Raw genomic sequence first — 22127 nt, 5'->3', positions numbered from 1 at the left:
GCAGAATGATGCCCATGTTTTTTGTTGTTGTTGGTGGTGGTGGTAGTTTAAAAAGGATTTTTCTGCCAGCAAAATTTATTGTAAAGACTTCTCAAACCTTTCTCCTCCTAATTCCAATGGGGCTTCCCTCAGAATATGAAAAAAAAAACAGATGATTATAATGGAAATAAAGAGTTAAATAAGCAGGAAGTTATTATGTTGCAAGAAGAGAAAGGAAGATTTGTTATAGGTAATATGAGATGTGGAACACCCACATAGTAACTAAGGATTTAAGAGTATTTTATAATTCGGCTCTTGTGTTTCTTCTGAAAAACTAGGTCTAAAACTTTATTCGTTCAACAAATATTTATGAATCTGTATTGCACATAGGACACTGTGTTAGCTATTGCAAGAGATGCAAAACGAACAAAACAGAAAGCATCAAAACTCTTCACTTCTAGGAACTTACAATCTAGTTTACATGCTTCAGTTGGGGTTCAGTTTCCCCAAACAAAAAGAAATAGCCTAACCTATCATGTGCAATTGAATTAATCAACCCTTGGTAACATTGGGCTTTGTGAATATGGATAGGGAATCAATAAAAGAGAGGTTTGAAGCTATTCACTCTGTCATTTCCCTGAAGCATTTAAGTTAGACTAAAGTCCAAAGGCATCTAAGTAAAGTAAGGGTTAGGTGGCATATAGAGAAAAGTGGAGGCTCAGTCAGGAAAAAGGGCAAGTAACAGATTATAATAGTTGTTTAATATTTTTCTACTGTGTTTGTTTCCTGCTCTCTCGTTATTACATTTTCCATTCCACTGGGATTTCAGGTTACTGTATACACTTTCAATTTAAAAGAATGTAACCATTACAGACCATACAAAGTCCCCATAGAAGGCTATTAGAAATAAAGGCTTTCGATAATGTTTGAACAGCTTTTTATTCTCACTCAGTGATTCCTCCTTTACTTCATCATCACACAACTCTGCCTTCACAAAATTGTCTTCTGTCTCCACCTGCAGCCTTTGGCACAGAAGGAAGTGGATACTTCAAACCCTATGTTTTAAGACTGTTCCAACTCTTGTAGAGAAACGTGAGTACAATTAAAGCCAGGGTCTCAATCAGAAAATCCTGATTAACTGGCACCTAACTGGAACCTTCTCTTAAGCAGATCTTATTCCTCCTTGCCAGAACCTGATTTTAAAAAAGAAAGAAGCAAATCACAAGAACAACTCTAAGAGACTCATTTAAAAAAAAAAAGGGTATGTCCTGGGATAAGTACAGGTCCTATTTAGTTTCATATTGTTACCATACTTCTTCCACCAAAACTGATGTCTCTATTTGAGGCACTGGGAGATCCCCAAATCATCCAGGATTCAATTATGCTTCTTTCATATACAGTATTTTATACTCCAATTAACTCCTCCTCAGATGCCTCATTATAATGTGGAGAAGATTTTGGGTTCTCAAAGCCCATGCCGGTCATCCACAAGTTCTGGGGAGAGGGGCCCTACTATGCTATAAAGAAGGATTTGAGTACAGACTTAGTAGGGGACCAAATGTCTATCATTCAAGGGCTAGACTAGGTATGTTTGAAAATTCGTCATCAGATTGGTTGTAAGTTGATGGCATTTTTGGCCGCAGCCAACTCTCAAGAACTGTCTTGTACTTTAGAGAGGTTTTAATTGGTATCAGTGGACAGAAAGAACCGACACTAATGAAGTATCAGTCCCTGAAGTAAATAATCCCTTTAGTATTAAATACTTAATATAAAGCAATGGATGGGTTTTTATATTTAAGAATATTTTTAGTAAGAGTCGAAAGAAGAAAAGTAGTTAGAGCTAACTATGAGTTAAGCAGAAAACTTAATTTCCCCAAATACACTATTCCATTAATGTTCTAGATAACAGAGGTTTTACTGTATTGTGTAGCAATACTGTGTAGCTTGATGAGTATCAATGGTTGCCCAGAAGCCTCACTGTAAAGTTACCCTTGAGGTTCATATGGCAATTGATGAAATGGCATAATAATGAAATACGTTTGGTAACTACTGGGATAAAAGCAAAGGCAGAGATGACTTATGGTGAATTCTACTTTAGAAAGCTATTTTTTCTAGTGTGAACATCAAAACACGGTCAATATTAAGAAAAACTTGAGTTATTTGTATCTGTAGTTAGCTAGTTGAAATTAAGTCTTAAAAAAGTAAAGAATACTGAATACTATGGGGATCTTAAAAATTTGAAAGGAAAAACTAAATTTGAAAGGAAAGGACAGCTTTATATATTTTTGAGCATCCTTGGGGCTTTTCACTCCACTCACTGGTTATCACAAACAATAATTATTTAGCCTGGTGAGCTTAACTGTATAAGAGGGAGGACTCCAATAAGATAACAATCTGAGGTTGTATGACTTACAAGTTTAAGATGTCCAGACCTCAAACTCACTGTCTTTCATCTTCTACTTTCAAGACAAGCACAATACTTGTTACTGTGTTCTTATGTTGCTTTGGGAAGGTAGAACTAAGGCATTATTTCTGCCACATCAGAAGCATTGAACAATATAACTTACACGCTTGCAAAGAATGTCAAGATAAGGAAACAAAGCTGTTTCTTTCTTTTACCCATGATAGAGTCTTTCCTGTGATTCTGAAATTAATTTCTCTGAGAAGAATTTCATGTACATATACAAAATTTTACTGAGTTTAATTCAGTTTGCTATTTCTCTACATTTAGGCAAGTACACTAACTCTGTCTCAGTTGACTAAATTCTATCTTCTCAAAATATAGTCTTTTTGCAGTTGTTTTGAGAAGTCCACCTTATAGCAAATGCAAACACACACACGGACACACACACACACCAGTTTGCACAAAGAAGTGTGGCTACAAATTAACCAATTATCTGGGGTTTCCAAAAGCTTAGTGGTGTTCCCACAGCATAAAATGAAACACCCTGACAGCAGCAAAATACCTTGGAAAATAGAAAAGCAAATGAGATATAACATTTTATAGTCAAAGATGTTGGCAACCACTCATTACTGCCATTTTTTAAAACAGTTTTTATAAACTGAATAAACAGGCATACATTGGTATGCCTGAAACTTAAAAATGGCAAAAAGGGGGGGGGGAATCCTGAAAAGAGAGACAGAGAGACTTTGTATATGTTTAAAAAAAAAAAGAGAGAGAGAGAAAGAGAGAGAGAGAGAGAGACTTACGTTAGAGGAATAGAAGTTGCTGGTTTTGCCCGTCTTCTACTTTTCAGGGCAAGTAGCTTATCACCTTGAGTCATTCTGTTTATTTCATCATCATCATCATCATCATCACTGTACTGTATAAGTAAAAAAACACTGAGCTAGTGATTTTAAGTTGCATCTTTAAGTGTAGCAAAAATCAATACTTTCTTCCATAATGTGAATATTTCAAATTTGTACTAAATTTTAAAAAATGTTATCTTCTCACTTTAAACTATAAGAGCAATTTCAAGAAATCTATTTCTTCTTGTTTCTAATAATATACAATCTGTGATTGTTAGAAACCAATAATATTATTATTACACATGCCCGCACTAAAGAGATAGGATGTTTTTTTAAAAAAAATACATATATATGTATATATACATACAGGTCTGAAGAGAGAGACAGAGAGAAAGAGGGAAAGGGAACAAACATTTTTGTTCCTCAAGCATCTTATTGCTATTTATCTGTACAAGGACCACTCCACCCAACCAAAACAAACAAAATAGAACTGCTTTGACTTCAAATCTAGTTTAGTTCATTTTGAACTAAACCAGCCATTATTAACAGATACAGAGGGGGGAAAATATAGAAACCCTCCCCAGTACAATTAGGACTACCTGGAAAAGCCATTTCGTATACCTCGTTGCTGTTTCAATCTTTACCTAGTTGTGAAAAAGACTTTAATATAATAATCACCCAACCATTTTATGACTAATTCTAAAGGCTTTTGGAAGGGGGAAAAGTATCAGAAGAGGGGTATTAAAAAATGAAAAAAGTATGTGGACAATAACCCCTCACAACTTTGCTTTATTTTTACCTGTAATTTCTCCATACTCTAAAACATTTTCGACAGCAGCAAAACAAATGACAAAAACATCTAAATGAAAGATAACAGCAGGATTTCGGGGCGATTACCGATTCAGAATCTTTAGTTTCTTCAGATTGGATTTCACATATTGAAATGTCATCAACCCCTGTGAGGATTTTTGTAACTGCAGCTGCATGTCTTCCATTTTCCTGGTCCCTTAATTTCTTGCGATAATAGTCTCCTTCTGTCCAAAGGCTTGCCTGCTTCCTATATAAGCGAAATAACATCACAACTTTTTCCAGAAATGTGCATATGAAGGATTGTTCTCTGCCAATGCTTTGAAGTCCTAGTCTACCATTTCTTCCTCTTTCAAAAACTAATATGATGGTGATGTGATGGAGGAAGAGAAAACCACAGTTTATATTCTATTACATACATCTATACCCAGGAATATAGAAGAGGAAAGGCAGGTTCTGAGGAGTCAAGTCTGAGGCAGTCACATGGAGAAGTAGATAGAACAGACCTCACATCAGGAAGACCTGAGAACAAAGCTGGTCTCGGACACTTAGGGTAGCTAGGTGACAGAGTGGATAGAGCCATGTGCCTGGATTCAAGAAGACTTATCTTTCCTGAGTTTGAATCTAGGCAAGTCATAGTTTGTCAACTACAAAATGAGCTGGAGGAGGAAATAGCAAGCTACTACATTATATTTGCCAAGAAAACCCCAAATGGGGTCATGAAGAATATGATGTGTTTGAAAAACAACTGAACATCTCAGACACTTACTAGTTGTGTGACCTTGGACAAGTCACTTAACCGCTGTTTGCCTCAGACTCCCCCATCTATACAATGAGGACAATAGTAGCACCTACCTACCAGGTCTGTTGTGAGGATCAAATGAGATAATAATTGCAAATTGCTTAGTACTATTCCTGGCCCACAATAACACTACATAAATGTAAATTAATATTTAATATTAATACTTCAAGGATCTGTGATGCCATTGATGGGAATATTTCCTCCCTCTTTGGACATATGATCTTTGACCATTGCTATAATCAAAAAATTAATTGGCAACCTGGCAATGAGTCCTTCCTGAATTCAATGAGACTAGTTCTTAGAACCTAAACCTACAGTTTATCACTAGGAAAATTTTCTGCTTGGTAGAACCTGTCAGAACTTACACTTTACTGTTAACAATTCTGAGAACTAAGGGTCACCTCCATGCACACAGAGAAACTAGACTTTAATGGAGTTTTACTTACGACACCAAAAAATGTTGCTGAGGTCCAATCACAGAGCCAGGTCTACAGATTCTGATCCAGGCAATGGTTTCAGGAACTGTCATCCTATAATGCTTTATGATATAGCAAGCTATAAGGGTGCCTGTTCTTCCAAGACCGGCTAAGAAAAAAAATATATACTACATGGTTATTTGAACTTCATACTTTTTTTTTTGACAATTAATCAACTACAACAAGCATGTCTATTAGAAGAAGTTAACTTTGCCAAGAAACATTTTGCAGATTTAATTTTATAACCCATGTTTCAGATTCTACAAAAACTATAGAAAACATTACATTAGATTTAGGTGCTCAAAAAGACTATTGGAGGAAAATCAGTTTTGTCCTGACACTTTAGAAACTGTCAGGTGAAAAATGTCTTATAGAATGAGCTGAGAAATTATGTAAAGTGTCTTTCCTTTTGGAATCTGAACAAAGGTATTGTTTTACTTGTGAAGATCTATTAAGACTATGCAATAAAAAGAAGGTAAGAATAGACATCTTTCTTAAGGAGATCTGGTTTAGTACTATTTTATGAAGTAATTTTATAAAGGAAAGTTTATAAAGGGAATTCTACCAAAAGGAGTTAATTGTTTCCTTTCATTTCTGAAGAAATGGAGGACAAATTGGAAGGAAAGGAGGAGAAAATTTTTCCTTAATGAAAATTACATTGATTTGATTAAAAAACAAAACAAAACACCTTATGGAGATAATGAAGAGGAATCAACTACTGTTTGTTACATTGATGGTTTGTGGTAAGTCAGGCTATGACAAAAATTGTATCTTTGTGTTTATTATTACTAAGTGTAATTTTTAATGGAAAAAGAACACTCTCTATTTCACTAAAAAATTAATAGCTAATATTTTTTGCTTTAAGGTTACAAAGTGCTTTACAACAACTATCTCATCCTCATAATAATCCTGTGAGATAGGTGCTATTATTATTCTCATTTTATTCAATTGGAAACTGAGGCAGATAGGGATTATGTGATTTGCCTAAGGTCACAGAGTTAATAAAAGCCTAATAAAATGTTTAAGATTTGAAATCAAGCCCTTCAAATTCCAAAGCCTATGCTCTATCCCCATGAAGGTAAATCTGTGGCACCCGTGACAAAAAGGACATGCAGAGCTCTCTCTTTGGGCACCCCTGCAGTCACCCGCCAGAGTTCATTACTCGAAAGCCAGAGGGACTCAGGGCAAAGCTGTTCCCCTCCCCCTCTCCATGCACCTGAGGACATTCCTCACTTCTCTCGCCCTTCTGTTCAGCAGCCAATGGGAACTCCCCTGTCTGGAGTAAAGGGGGGGTGGGAGGCAGAGGGCAGCACTTGGGTAGGGGCACAAGCAGAGTCCAGCACTCCATCTCTAAAAAGTTCATCATCACTGCATCCCCTTTGTTACCTGACTCATCAACTAATTAATTTTATTTATGTTAATTAATTTAAAAGATGACATGTTTATTTAATAAGAAATATTGCAACATACCATTAGACTGATGTAGAGCTCAGGAGGATAAAATATTACACAGCAAAGAATCAAATGGCAGACAATGTTTTAATGATTTATTAATTAATAAGCAAGAGTAGGGCAAACCTCATATAAATTTGCTATATGTAATGGTTTGGTGATCTGTTTCTGTACTTAGGATCAAGTACTTATTAGTATTTTCAGCTTTCAAGGAGAAAAATTCCTTCTTTTTCCTTTGGATTGAGTCCAGGATGCTGATCAAGCACGATGACAGCTACAAATTCTGAAAAGCCTCCCCCTCAGACAGATGTCCATTGCTATTGCACCAAGTGATCCAATATTAAGCTATGGAGCACACATTTGGGTATGATGACAATGAAAACCCTAAGTCTTACTATGAAATGGCTTTTGGTATGATAATCCAGTACCTAGGATTTATGGGCACTGTTTTATAGCATTTTCAACTTATGGAGAAAGTTGAATTCAATTTAAATAGTATATGGATTTATTTTTACAGAATGTGGAGCTTAGCTCTATTAGATATTACAAATACCTAGAAATATAGCAGAGGAAAGAAGTTTGGAGAGAGTTAAACCTAAGGATGAGCTTTTAAGACTAAAGAAGTTCTATTACTTATGGTAATGACTATTGTCACTGACATAAAAAAAGACTCATTTTTCATGTGAAATATTCTTTGCTTTCTATTCTACTTCCTAGTCTTGTGACCAGTAAGATTACTTTCTTTAGACTCCCTTAACTCTCCAAATCTTAACAATATAAAGGTACTAGGTGCCAGATACAACTATAGAACTACAGCTGAATCAACAGTTCAAACCAGAGAAACCTGTTAAATAAAATTATGAATTAATCTAGAAAACATTAATCATCAAAGCATTCACTTTTTAATAGTGTCCATGCTCCCACCGGAGAAATCCAAGCTAAATCACAGGTTTGTGTCTGAATCACATTCAATCCCAACATATATCCCAGCATACCTTCCCTACAACCAAAACCAAGCAGAACACAATGACTCTGTCCAGTTTTCTAGAACCTTACATTCAGTGGGGATGATGATAAAGAAGGTTTTCCACATCCTAACAGAAAGGTGAGACACTATAGGAGCTAAAACCATACATTTTCAGATATGACCAAAGTACACATCTGTTCTAAACAACTACTTATTTGTTATAAGATGTGGGGCAGAGTGTTGTCAAAAAAAAAATGTGACAAATTTTCTAAATATAGAGGAAGAGAAATTAAGACAGAGACATGGATAAGCAAGAAATACTTGAGTATACTGAATTTATTATGTATTTTTTAAAAATTCCTGCTGCACCTAATAGATATTTATAGAATAACAACAACATTTACATACTGCTTTAAGGTGTACAAAACACATTCCATACACAATCTTCTATAATTCTCTTGTTTTTCTTTGTAGAAGGGAGATGTTTGTGTTTGCTGATGTTTGTCAAGGTCAGAATAAGAAAAAATAGAAATTAGAATTTGTAGGCACCAGAGAATAAGCCAGGGGACAGAGGAAGATCAAAGATTAGGGGAGAAGGGAGAAAGGGAAAAGGAGAGGGTGTAGAGAAAGAGAGGAGAGACGAGGAGAGGGTGGGAGGGAGAGAGGATGGAAGGGGACAGAGGACAATAGTTGGGATAATAGCTGAAGACAAGAGGGAATAGAACAAGAATTGGAATTAAAGGGTTTGGCTTTTTCTTTTCTTTCTTTTTTTTTTTAAATCCTTACCTTCTATCTTAGAATCAATACTGTGTTTTAGTTCCAAGGCAGAAAAGGAATAAAGGCTAGGGAGTGGGCCTGATGTGACTTGTCCTGGGGTCACAACAGCTAGGAAGTATCTGGGGCCAGATTTGGACCCAGGTCCTCCCATCTCCAGGCTTGGCTTTCAATTCCCTGAGCTACAGGGTTTGGCTTTTTCAAGGAGATATTATTTGTACTGGTAGAATAAGTTCTTTATGCCAATAAAATCATAGGTATGCCAGGGGGCAGCTGGGTAGCTCAGTGGAGTGAGAACCAGGCCTAGAGACAGGAGGTCCTAGGTTCAAATCTGGCCTCAGACGCTTCCCAGCCGTGTGACCCTGGGCAAGTCACTTGACCCCTATTGCCTACCCTTACCACTCTTCTGCCTTGGAACCATTACACAGTATTGATTCTAAGGTGGAAGGTAAGGGTTTAAAAATAAATAAATAAAAAATAAATAAAAATAAAAAAAAGGGGGCAGCTGGGTAGCTCAGTGGATTGACAGCCAGGCCTAGAGACAGGAGGTCCTAGGTTCAAATCCGGCCTCAGACACTTCCCAGCTGTGTGACCCTGGGCAAGTCACTTGACCCCCATTGCCTAACCTTACCAATCTTCCACCTATAAGTCAATACACAGAAGTTAAGGGTTTAAAATTAAAAAAAAAAAAAAAGTAAAAAAAAAATCATAGGTATGGACACCAGTACCCCTCTCTGGCAATTGGGACATAAAATTTGCAGGAGAGACCAGTCCAAAACCTCAAGGAATTTGTAGTCTACTACTTAAGATATTTATATAAGTATACAAAAATTCAGGGTATTCATACCAAACTACCCAAAATTTATTTCACAGAACTAGAAAAAGTAACAACAAAATTAATTCAGAAGAAGAAAGAGCCAAGAATATCAAAGAAATTAATAAAAAAAATTTGAAGGAAGGGGCCTTACAGTAAGAAATAGAGTAGTGAATCAATAGAATAGATTAGGTACCTAATGCATAACGTTAATAATAATAATAATAATATACATAGCAACTTAAGTGTCTGATAAACCCAAAGATCTGGGCTTTTGGGGGAATAACTCACTACATGACAAAAACTTCTGGGACTACTTAGAAATCAGTATGGTAGAAACTATGCATAGACCAGCATCTCACTCCATATACCAAGAAAAAGTCAAAATGGATTCTTAATCTAGAAATAAAGGATGACATCATAAACAAACTAGGGGAGCATGGAAAAGTTTACCTGTCAGACTTATGGATGATGGAAGAACTTATGACCAAATAAGACAGAGAAAACATTATGAAAAATGAAGTAGATAATTCTGATTAAATTAAAAAAAGGTTATTTTTTTTACAAACAAAACCAATGCAACAAAGATTAGAAAATACTTTTATAGCAACTATCTCTCACACAGGTCTCATTTCTCAAATATACAGAGAACGGAGTCAAATTTATAAAAATGCAAAGCATTCTCTAAAAATGGTGAAAGGATATGAACCAACAGTTCTCAAAGAAAGAAATTAAAATTATCTATAGCAATATAAAAAAATGTTCCAAATTACTATTGATTAGAGAATTGCAGAGATAACACCTTACACTTATCAGATTGGCTAACATGACCAAAAAAGAGAATGATAAGTGTTGGAGGGGATGTGAGAAAATTGGGACATTAATACACTGTTGTGGAACTGTGAATTGATAACTGATACTCTGGAGAGCAATGTGGAACTCTGCTCAAAGGGCCAAATAACTATGCATATCCTTTGACCCAGCAATATCCTTACTTGGTCTGTATGCCAAAGAGATCAGAAATGAGGGGAAAGTACCTACTTGTACCAAAATATTTGTAGCAGCTCTTTTTGTAGTTGGCAGAGAACTGGAAGCTGTGGAGTTGTCCATTATTTGGGGAATGGATGAACATGTTGTGTTATATGATTGTAATGGAATATTATTTGATCATAAGAAATAATGAAGAGGATGAATTCAGAAAAAACTGAAAAGACTTACATGAACTGATGCAAAGTGAAGCAGGATAAAGAACCAGAAGAACAATATATATAGTAAAAGAAATATTAAATGATGATCAACTGTGAAGGACTAAACTAATATCCACAAAGCAAATTTCCAAGATAACCACAATGGAAACCTGAAAAATGCTATCCACAGCTAAAGAAGGAACTGTGAGAGTCTGATTGCAGATCAAAGCATGCCATTATACACTTTATCTCCTTTGTGAGATTTTTATTCTATGTGTGATGTGTCTTCTATCACAACATGAGCAATATGGAAATGTTTTGCATGAAAGCAATAATATAACCTATATCAGACTCTTTACCACCTTGGGAAAAGCAAGGAATGGAGGGAAGAAATTTGAATCTTAACATGTCAGAAGACAATTATCAAAATTTGTTTCTAGGGGGCAGCTGGGTAGCTCAGTGGATTGAGAGTCAGGCCTAGAGACAGGAAGTCCTAGGTTCAAATCTGGTCTCAGACACTTCTCAGCTATGTGACCCTGGGCAAGTCACTTAACTCCCATTGCCTAGCCTTTACCACTCTTCTGCCTTGGAACTAATATAGAGTATTGATCCCAAGACAGAAGGTAAGGGTTTTAAAAAAAATCTGTTTCTACATGTAACCGAAACAAATAAATAAATAAACAAACAAACAAATGAATGAATGAATAAGTGAGTAAGTAAGTAAGTAAGAGTCCAGAGCACTGATATGCATTAGTTTTCTCAGCAACAGAAACATACCTTTGCAATGAACTGCTACAACACCTTCGGCATTTTCACAAATATTCAGAAATTCTTTTACTATGGCATCACTAGGTATGCTGCCATCAGCAAAAAAAAGTTCATGATGGTCAAAACCGGCATCTGTAAATCTCCTAGCATCATATGCCTTTTTGTTGAGTCTAATAATGGTTGTAACATTGTGCCTTTTAAAATAAGGAACATAGGCTTCTGGTGTATGATAGTGGTAACCTGTGGGGAATAAAAAGAAAACATTTTTATTTCAACAATATAAAGATGGGCTAAAAATTGTTTTAACTCTATATGATCAGGAACTGCCCTCTAAAATGCTTTTTATAGACAGATATCAAAAGAATTTCCCTCTCTTCTTTTCCCTCATACCCTACCCCCTTTCATTTCATTCTCTGCTGCCTGCAAATTTAGAGCTGGAAGGGACCTTAGAGGACATCAAGTCTAATCTTCTCATTTTACAGATTAGGAAACTGGTCAAGAAAAGTTAAGAGACTTGCTCAGGATGATACAGCTAGTAAGTTTCTGAGGTGAAATCTGGTATCAGATCTTCCTGATGCTGAGTCTCTATCACTCCATTCACTATATCAGACTTAAGACTTGTTTTGGATAATCAAATTAAAAAATAACAAGAATTATCATTATAAAATAAGAAAAGTCATGCTCAAATGACCGATTTTCAAAAGCATAGCTTATGTAACTAAATTCAGAGTTAAGTTCTGATTTCTAATCCCCTTGAACAACAGACATACAAATTGGCATCCAGAAAATACAATGTGCTCATTCAGCTTCTCAGTTAGGAAGATTTATTTCCATTTTCTGGCGTACCACTTTCAAGTCGGTTTCTTGGGTGAGGGCCACAGAAGGCAATAAATCGGCCTGGTATTATCCAGTTTAAATCTCCATTTTCTGCTTTCTGTGAATAGAAGAATATACATTTTTATTATCAGCACTTTTCTCCCCTTTACATTTCTATAAACTTAATTGTAACATTTACAAAAGCCATTAAGCATCAATGAAATAACTTAAATATTAAAATTCATTTGTGACATCAACCTAGCTAGATGTTCTTTCTAACCAGATGTTAATTCATCCACACCATGGAATGCTTGCCTACATCCCACCATAAGTTTACCAAAGGGGATTCATCTAATGTGCCTTACTTCTCACTGATACCGAGAGGATATCAATAAGCTGATTGCTGGTTATCACTGGATTTTCTCCACATGCCTCTTACATCTTTTTTCATTCATATACTTTCTGATGGCATCCTTTTTATAGTCTCTTGCTTGGTATGTGGTAACCTTGTTCACAATTACCATATATGTCTCCACAGTCCTCTGAGTAATACCTATTTTTACAGACTAGAATGCTCTATGATTCACAATCATACAATATTGGTGAAATTTTGGCATTAAAAAAGTTGGTCTGATTCTGATAGAAGTTTGAGGTTATTAAAAGAGCTAACAGGGACAATCAAGCTAGCTTTACTTCTAATTTATTCTGGACCCAATTCATTGTCCATTTACACTCACTGTTGAGATATATATATATATATGTAAACATGCACACACACACAAATGAATGGACTCTCTTATAGTTTATCCATTTAACCATATGTCGTAATCCAGACAATAGGCATGCTTCATCCAATTGGGTTTTTTTTTGTATGAATGGTTAGATCAAAGTATTTTGAGTGATCATAGCTTTTTCTTCCAAAAGATTTATCAATGTCCTAGGGCAAGCATTAAGAATAATGATAATTTGCATTTTCATAGCACTTTTAGGTTTGCAAAGTGCATTACACATCATCTCTCATTGGATTTTCACCACAATCCCATGGGCTTGGTGCTAATATTTGCCCCATTTTACAGATTAGGAAACTGAACCCAGATAGTTTAAATATCTTGCCTAGTGATATAGCTAGTAAATGTCTGAGGTAGAATTCACATTTAGGTCTTCCTGACTCCAAGATTAGTGCTCTATCCAATATGCTACTTGACACAAATAGGATGAAGTCATCTGCAAAGAGGAGAATCTGGAGGACCTCACCATCTATAGCAGCGGCTCTTAACCTTTTTTTTTTTTTTATTTTTGGCATGTCATGGACCCCTCTTGGCTATCTAGTAAAGCTTATGGACCCTTCTCAGAACATTATTTTTAAATCCATAAGATAAAATTACATAGGATTTCAAAAGAAACCAATTATATCAAACCATGGTTATCAAAATATTAATACTCCAAGTTCACAGACCCCAGGTTAAGAACCCCTGATCTATAGGAATTATGTTTCAACTTGGACACTGACCTGGGCTTCCTCCATGACAGTGGAAAGCACTTTTGGTGAGTAGGAAAGAAGGAAGGAAGGAAACAATCATTTATTAAATACCTACTATGTGCCAGACATTGTATTAAGCACTTTACAAATATTATTTCATTTGGTCATCAAAACAACCTTGGAAGGCAGGTGCTATTATTAAACCCATTTTAAGGGTGACAAAACTGAGGTAGATATGAGCTTAAGTGAGCATAGCTAATAAATGTCTGAGGTTGAATCTGAATTTAGGTCTGATTCTAGGTCCAGGCTTTATCTACTGTGCCACCCAGCATCTCTTAGCCTAATATTTATGATTAAAGGATTGAACAAGGTTATGTCTATTATTATAGCTTTCAAATAATTTTAAGTTACTTTTATGTATTGAGACAGAGATGGAATTTGGAAAATCTTTCAAAATAATGCTTCCTCTGCAGAAGCAAATACTTTTTTATAATAAACAAATAAATGCATGAGCTCTATATATTCTCTGTCTTTCAGTGGTGGAATGGTATGGATGTGGTCAACTGTGTAAGAGGACTTGAAAAAGCCTACATATTGCCTACTAATACTCTCATTGATTCACATAGATCATTTTCTTACAAATTATACATACATGAAAGTGTACATACAGCCAGGTTTGCTGCTGTTCTTTGGGTTGTTCTTTTAAAAATATTAATAAGAAAAAAGGTTTTTCATGCCAGTATAGTATCTTACCCCTTTTCAGGTAACATGTGAATGGAACCATCAATGCCCTCACAATTGTGTTTCCTATAGCACATTTTCTCTATGGATCAAATCTAGCAGATTCCTCTGACTTTGTTTATTTTTGTATCATTTCTATCTCCTATAAAAGCAAATCTAGGAATGTGGTGTTAAAATTCAGTATCAGAATGGTTGGAGCTTGATTACAGGTCAAAGCATGCCATCTTCCACTTTATTTCCTTTATGAACTTTTATTGTATGTATTTTTGTGTCTTCTTGTTATGGCATGAACAATATGGAGATATGTATTGCATGGAAGCAGGGGAAGGGCAAGAGGAAGAAATTAGAATCTTAAAATGTCAGAAAACAATTGTCAAAAAATGTTTCTATATGTTATTAAAAATAATTTTTTTTAAAGTCTATATGGAGGTTCTGCTGTTTTTGAAGGGGAAAGCAAGTGGTTGTTAAAAAAAATCTTTTCAGATTTTTTCCTTTTTTCCCTCTGTCCTTTTTTGTTCATCTTTAAATGTCCTTGGAATGACTTTGTTTAGGTGATGATCATGAAACAAGAAACTAAATTTCTGCCTAATAAATATATATCCTTTTCATCAATTTATATTCATCCATCTGAGAGCATGAGTTTCTCCTGATAAAAAGTTAATGGATATGGCAGCCAGCCCCTTTAGTTTAGTCAACTGATCTTAGATTTATAGTTGCAAGAGACATTAGAGATCATCTCATTCAACTTTTATTTTTTTTCCAGTTGAGGAAAGTTTAAAGTGATTTGCTCAGTATCTCATAAAACACATCTATATGAAACATTTTTAAATTAAAGAAAATTCTGTCTTCGGAACCCTTTTGTCTTTTCAGTTCATTGACATAGGTAATTCCCGGAGAGAAAATTCACTTTCTACCAGAGTGGCAGATCTATATATGATCTATAACTTATAATCTCAGAGTTGTCTAAGGCTTGTTGTCTAAGACAAATGACTTGTCCAGTCATATAGCCTATCTGTCTCAGAAATGGGACTTGATTCCAAGATTTTCTGACTCTCAGGCTGGCCCTTCATTCACTACTCCACTCTACCACTTATATTCTTAGAATACTTGATGCCAATCACATGTTTTTAAGAAAACCATTTAGAAACTTTATGATATGAGTAACGTACTAGATCTGAGGCAGGAAGACCTAAATTCAAATCCCACCCTTACCCTTAGCCCCTTACCCCTTACTGTCTGTATGACCATAGGGAAGCCACTTTACCTCCCCTCAGCCTCAGTTTCCTCATCTGTAAAATAGTGATGGTAATAACACCTAGCAGCCAGAGTTGCTGTGAGGATAAAATGAAATGTCTATAAAGCATTTTGTAAACCTTAAGACACTGTAAATTCTAGCTACTACTTCTAAACTGGTTTGGTATTCTTTTCTTAATTAAACACTGATTTAAAGAACTTTCCTGAGTAAGAACAAGGATAATTAATCTCTAGTTTGAGTAAGTCTTTACATGTAGGGATAGGAGCTAGGTATGTGACTTTACTACCTGAGGGACTCCCTCATGAAGAAACTCTCTCTCTTAATGTTTGTGATCACCTCAGATGGTATGTGTCAGAAAAAGGATTGGAACTCCATTCTTCCGGACTCCTAAGTCTGGCTCTCTCTACTACCACATGCCTCTAAAAGTGTGCCAGCCAGTGAGGTCCTGGCTATTCAGGTCCCTTCTGTTCTTGGCTGCATACATTTGGTTACTTTCCTAATGGTCCTTATGATCAATTGTAATTAGTTCAAAGGCTACCTCTTCTAGGAAGACTTACTTGATATCTCCCATTCTCCCCTCAAAAAAAAAACAATCAAGAAGTTATCATTCATTCCTCCATGCTTTCAGCGAACTTTATTCAGACTTTTCTTATCCGTTCAATTATAAATTTTTAATTCAAATCAACAAGTATTTATTAAGCGGCTATTATGTGCCAGGCGCTTTGCAAGACAATGAGGAATGAAGGCAAAATTTAAAATAGCAGCTGTCCTCAAAATGCTAACATGCCCCCAACACCCACCCTCCGGAGGAGAGGGGAGAGAGCAATATCTTTGCGGTTCAGTAAATGAGGACAAAGTAATTTGAGTGGGAGGGGAAGCACACCAACAGTCTAGAGGGATAGAAAAGATTTTTGTAAGAGGTAGCAAGCCCTGGAACTGGGTCTTAAATGGAAGTAGGAATTTCTAGAGATGGCAGGAAGGATGATAAACTGGCATAGGGGATGGTCTTAGTAAAGATGCAGAAGCTGTAGGTGGAATGTTTATACAAAAACCTCTGTTATTATTTGGTTGTTTCAGTCAAGTCCTACTATGTGACCCCCATTTGAGGTTTTCTTGGCAGAGACACTGGAGTGGTTTGCCAATTCCTTCTCTGGCACATCTGACAGATGACAAACTTGAGGCAAACAGGGTGAAGTGACTGGCCCAGGATGTCTGAGGCTAGATTTGAACTGGGGAGAAGTCTTCCTAACTACAGGCCTGGCATTCTCTCCATTATGCCACCTGGTGGCCCGTATAGAAAATAACAAGTAAGTTATTTATTTCTCAAATCAGAGCCTGAGCTATTAAAGAGGAAGGATTGAGCTTCCATCTTAGTCTTCGCCATAGCCCTTAGCACAGTGTCTTATTATAATAGATGCTCAGTAAATATTTTTTGAATTCAATATTTCCCCTCCTTCAAAACATTAACTTGCTGATTCAGTCTACTAATGAGGGTATGTTTCAGGCTAATGTACATTAACATAATAAGAAATTCCATCAGGTTGTTCCATAATGCTAACTAGATGAAATTAAAAATCTCTGCTATTTTACTTGGTTTGGAATTCAACTTCAAGTTAAGCATCAAGATCATAAGAGTTTAGAACTAGAAGGCATCCTAAGAGATCATTTAATTCTATTTCCTTATTTTAGAGATAAGGAAATAGTAGCTCGGGAATTAAGTGATTTATGCTACACTATGCAGGTGGTAGAGATGGATTAGAACAGAGGTTCTAGGAGGAAAGAGGAAAAGAAAATCTAGGAAAGAGGGAGAGAAAGGTGCCTAGGATATTCAGAAAAGAGAACCAATCAGATTATTCAACAGACTGTACATGGTAAGAGAGAAAAGGAGTTAAAGACATCTAAGATTATGAGCCTGGAGACTGGAAGAACAGCTGGTGCTAGGAACAAAAACAGAACAGAGTATGAGAAAGAAGGGAAGGAAAAGAAATGCATAGTTCATATTTATAGTGTTTTTCATCTTATTAATACAATGATTTCTGGGGTTTTAAACTTATTGAATTGGCAATAAATCTGACAGCTATCACTTAAGATAATGAGTTAAACAACTTGGCTCTGGGGACTCTTTAAGTCATCTTCATGCCATTATGCCCATCATACCCCAAATCACCCATAAACACACTCCACTCAAGACTCTGCTCTAAAATTGGCTCAGTGTGTGTCACTCTACATTCCTAGCACAATGCCTGGCACATAGAAGGTATTTTAATAAATGCTTGTTGATTGAGTCCACTCTTCAGTCACCAATGAATATAAACAATTTCCATCTGATCTGTCCCCTAAAATTCAATTCTACTAAATATCAATTATGTGCAGAGTACTGCTTGGTAGGAATAGGGGGAGTATTTAGACAAAACAGATTTCTGACCTCGTGAGACTCACCATTTAGGAGAGGGTATAATACATAATAGTACACAATAACTGCATTTGTTATTTTGACTTCTAAAGTTAAAGCATCATAAAATATCTTACATATGCTTTATCTCAGTTTCTGATTGGTTTTGATATATGACTGGTAGCCTTTAGTGAGTGATTGCTTTGCATTTGACTATTGCCAAGCTCTCTCTTAATTTAGAATCTGAAAATAATAAACACTTCATTGCACCATTACAAATGACTTCAAAGGAATACTATTTCATTCTTTAATTAGAACAATTTTTGTGATACAGATAAAATCAACCCCCAATTTATGTGATTGGATTTTCATATAATGGAATTTTTGTAAAGAAAAAATAGCCCTGAGATCATGGATATTGCATTTGTAATTGTAATGTGGTGATGTGGTATTTTCCACTTCCCTCTCTCCCAACCTTTAAACAAGATAAATATAAATTTGTAGTAATAGAAACAAATAGCTTTTGGAGTCAGTATGACTATAGCATACATGTAAATGTGAAAGGGATTAGAAAAATCATGTAGACTTACTTCATAATGCTCGTATTCAACAAGGTCGAATTTTTCAAAATTAAGGAAGCCATAATGGATTGCCTAAAATCCAAAAAAATAAATAAACCCCAAAACTTTCAAAAGGTAAATAATTACAAATTTATTTCTGTTAGAGCAAATTTAAGACGTTCTCAACTGATGAATAATTACATTGTATTAAACATAACTCAAAATAAGTGAGCTATAGCTTTTTGAAATGCCTTAATCATAAAAGCGGTTCTTATAATAGTATGCATTTATTATAGGGATAGGGAGTTGATCTGAGATTTAACTGGCATAAAAAATTCCCAGGGGGGGAAGCTGTCACTACCATTGCTGGTCAGCATCCTCTCTGCAATTATACAGACTTTTAGAAAGTTGCCAAGAATTGAGAGATAAAAGAAAGGTCCCAAAAGTCAGCATTTCTATCACTGTTTGACCCCAGGTCTTTCTGGCTTTGAGGCTAGCCCACTATTCACTACACCAAACTACCTTTCAAACTTTTTCAGAATTTACTATACTACAGCAATGCTTCACTGCCTTGGTTTTTGTTATATTTTATTTGATCTATATTTTTATTTTAAAAATTTGTGCCATTAATATAAATCTAGTTAGTCATCACTTCAGAGTGGTTCTAACTACACAAAGATATATATACATATGTATGTATATATATACATACATAATAAAGGAATGGGAAGTTTCCCTTCAGTGAAAATGATCTCCTTAATATATTACTTTGAATGAAATTTATAGACTGTGAAAGAAATAACATCTGAGGCAATCCTGCAGATTTCATACATGCTTTTATTTTAAAAATTCTTAAATTAAGAAACCAAACGTTTTGTGCACTAAAAAGAAACCTCACAAACCAATATTAATATTAAAACTTGGAAAATATGATATCCTTCATTTGAAGAATATCCTGCCCTTTAAACCTCTATTTGAATCGCTATTTGAATAGCAGCTAGCCATACTCCTATAATGAAATAAGAAGTGTAGTATTTATTTTCTAGAAAGATGAGTTAAACATTGTCAGCACTGAATTTTTTTCAAGTTGGCTGAACTAATTAATAGAGTAGTACTTAGTGCACATTCACAAAAGTGCATTCCTCAGGATAATGATTTTCTAATACACAAAGTAAAATACCAAAGGAGTTCCAAAGAAAAAATCTAGTTTTAAATAGTTATCAAAAGATTTTTATAAATCCAAGTCCAAAGGTCCCAGGTTAAAATCTCTTCAATTTTGAGAATCAAAATATTGAAATATGTATTTCCTAATAAAAAAAGGTGAAAAAAAACCACTTCCCCATCAAATTCTACTATTCTGCAAATGTATTTCTAAGCTGATAATTTGAAACCATATGTGTCAAATTTCTTATTAATTCACTAATTCACTAAACACAAGAAGCCTAATATATAGAACTGATGTGTCCCTAAAATGTTGACCAAAATTTGCTTTTTTCACAGGCAAGTTTGGGTCATATACTCGCTTGGCTGCTATAACAGAAATAGCATATCTTTCTGGTGTATGTGCCAAGAATTGTAAATTCTCTCTGCTGTCTCCAGCTGCAATTAGGAGGAGACACATTCTCTGGCTTTCATCCAATGCTATTTTAAACACAGCCTTTTGCTTCAGGCTGGGGTCAGATCAAGATATTCTTAAGTATATAGAAAGGACTGCTGGCTTAATGCATCTATCAGGATCTTCAGATAGCACAGAAGTAACCAGCCCCTGAATTGGCAATTCTTAACTTCAAATATCTTTACATGAGGGTTACCATCTTCTAAAGGGAAAAAGAATCTAATTACTTTTCTCCCTGACTACTGCAAAATCCACATGAAGATTCTGATATATACTTTGCTGTTTTTCAGTACAGGACAGATAAGCCTCAGGCTATTACCTATGGAAATGTAAATATCATTCTGATACCATATAGTACAAATAGAACTTAAATTTTAATACAAATTTCTTTTGTTCCTGATGGTCTTTTAACACTGAGTTCAACAAGTTGACAATATATATGCCAAAAAATCAGTGGGAATTTAAAAAGGACGGAGTTGTATTAAAACAGCCTAACTCACTGTCTAACATCTTCTATTATACCAGAATTTGATTATGAGATATTTGAAAAGAATAGATTTTGAGCTGAGGGATTGAGTGTGTACACACACACACACACACACACACACACACACACACACACACACACAATTTTGATACAACATGATACTGATAGAACAGACACTTCCCAAGTACCTGAACAAACTTTCCCATAAAAGTATAGTCCTTGAAAAGTTAAAAGCACCCACCAGAATGACTGCAATTAACAATAAGCATCACTTGCTATTTTCTTTACTGATTTTTAAGAGGAAAGTTTTTAACAATAACTTTTTTGGCAATATGATACCAACAGTATCCTCTTTCACTTGAGATGTGTGAGGAGATAGGAAAGCAGAAACAAAGAAACTCCCCCAGTCCCTTATGTAGAAATCTCATTGTTGGTACATTCAAAAAGTCCTTGGGGTCCATGAGTGTAATTGAAAAAGGTTCCCAATTCTGTTCTCCTAAGTATAACATATTATTTACTATTACTGACTCCAGCAGTTGGTTGGGTCCAAAATTGAGTATCTAAAGAGCAGGCTTTTCTGAAACTATACATATGTTGCTTGCCTGTCAGGGACCATAATAGACAGAAAAGAAATTCAATTGCCAGTGGAGCTGATTGGCACATCCAGACCTTGTATCCTTTTGTATAGAGCACTGATAGTTTACATCTCTCAATTAACTCTGAAAAATTAGGATTTAAGGAGTCTGTGGCTACATTTCTGTCTTCATCTTCTGAAACGGAATAATTTAGTTGACTTTTATTGCATTGTGGTAGTAATTGTACATATTATTTTTCCTAGTTTAAATCAGTTTGTCTTTCTGTTTATAAATTCCTCAAATTTATCATTCTTTAATAATATGCTATTATATTTACATACCACTGTCTTATTCGGCCATTTCACATGGTGAGGACATACATTTTTTCAGCTTTTACATGTAATGCTTACAATGAATATTTTAATTCACACCAGGCTAGTCTCACAGTCATTAACTTCTTTAGGACATAAAGTCAGTTGTGGGATCTATAGGTTATAGGGATACACAACTTAGAAACAGTTGAAAAAAAATTTTGTTAGATTTTTTTGATGAAATGGTTTTATTTTTTAAGAGCATTAGACTTAAGAAGTCATAGAAAGCTGAGAAAAGTCAACTAATTTAACAGCCTGTCTTCTAATGGTGTCTCATTTAACAAAACTTTTATACTAATTTAGAAGTAATTACAAAATTCTCAATTTTTTTCTTTTCTTATGCAAAAGGCCTTTATCAAGCTTTTATAACACCTGAAACTTTATTGTGTGAAAAATATCCCAAGCTTCCTATATCATCATTAATATAAAACTGCCATACCTATAACCATTATTGCTACTTGGATCAAGTCTGAAGTTCTGGACTGGGCCAAATTTTCACAAGTTGTGGCATATGGTTGTGTTTTAAGAAATGATGAGCATGATTTCAGAAAAATCTGAAA

At 35.2% G+C, this 22127-nt stretch overlaps 1 protein-coding gene across 1 annotated transcript in view; it reads right to left on the bottom strand.

Moving 5' to 3' along the window:
* The window catches only part of CDC14B (cell division cycle 14B), a 106609-nt gene that overhangs the window by 19962 nt on the left and 64520 nt on the right, over nt 1–22127 (bottom strand). The window contains exons 7-12 of the mRNA XM_044661357.1: nt 18550–18612; nt 12122–12209; nt 11285–11515; nt 5284–5422; nt 4126–4285; nt 3190–3302 (exon numbers count right to left, since the gene is read on the bottom strand). Of these exons, the coding sequence (XP_044517292.1) occupies nt 3190–3302; nt 4126–4285; nt 5284–5422; nt 11285–11515; nt 12122–12209; nt 18550–18612 (794 nt within the window). The remainder of the gene's footprint in view (nt 1–3189; nt 3303–4125; nt 4286–5283; nt 5423–11284; nt 11516–12121; nt 12210–18549; nt 18613–22127) is intronic.

This window comes from Gracilinanus agilis, chromosome 1 (assembly GCF_016433145.1).
Source record: "Gracilinanus agilis isolate LMUSP501 chromosome 1, AgileGrace, whole genome shotgun sequence".
Classification (NCBI taxonomy): Eukaryota; Metazoa; Chordata; class Mammalia; order Didelphimorphia; family Didelphidae; genus Gracilinanus; species Gracilinanus agilis.
This window is presented reverse-complemented; position numbering and strand designations above follow the sequence as displayed.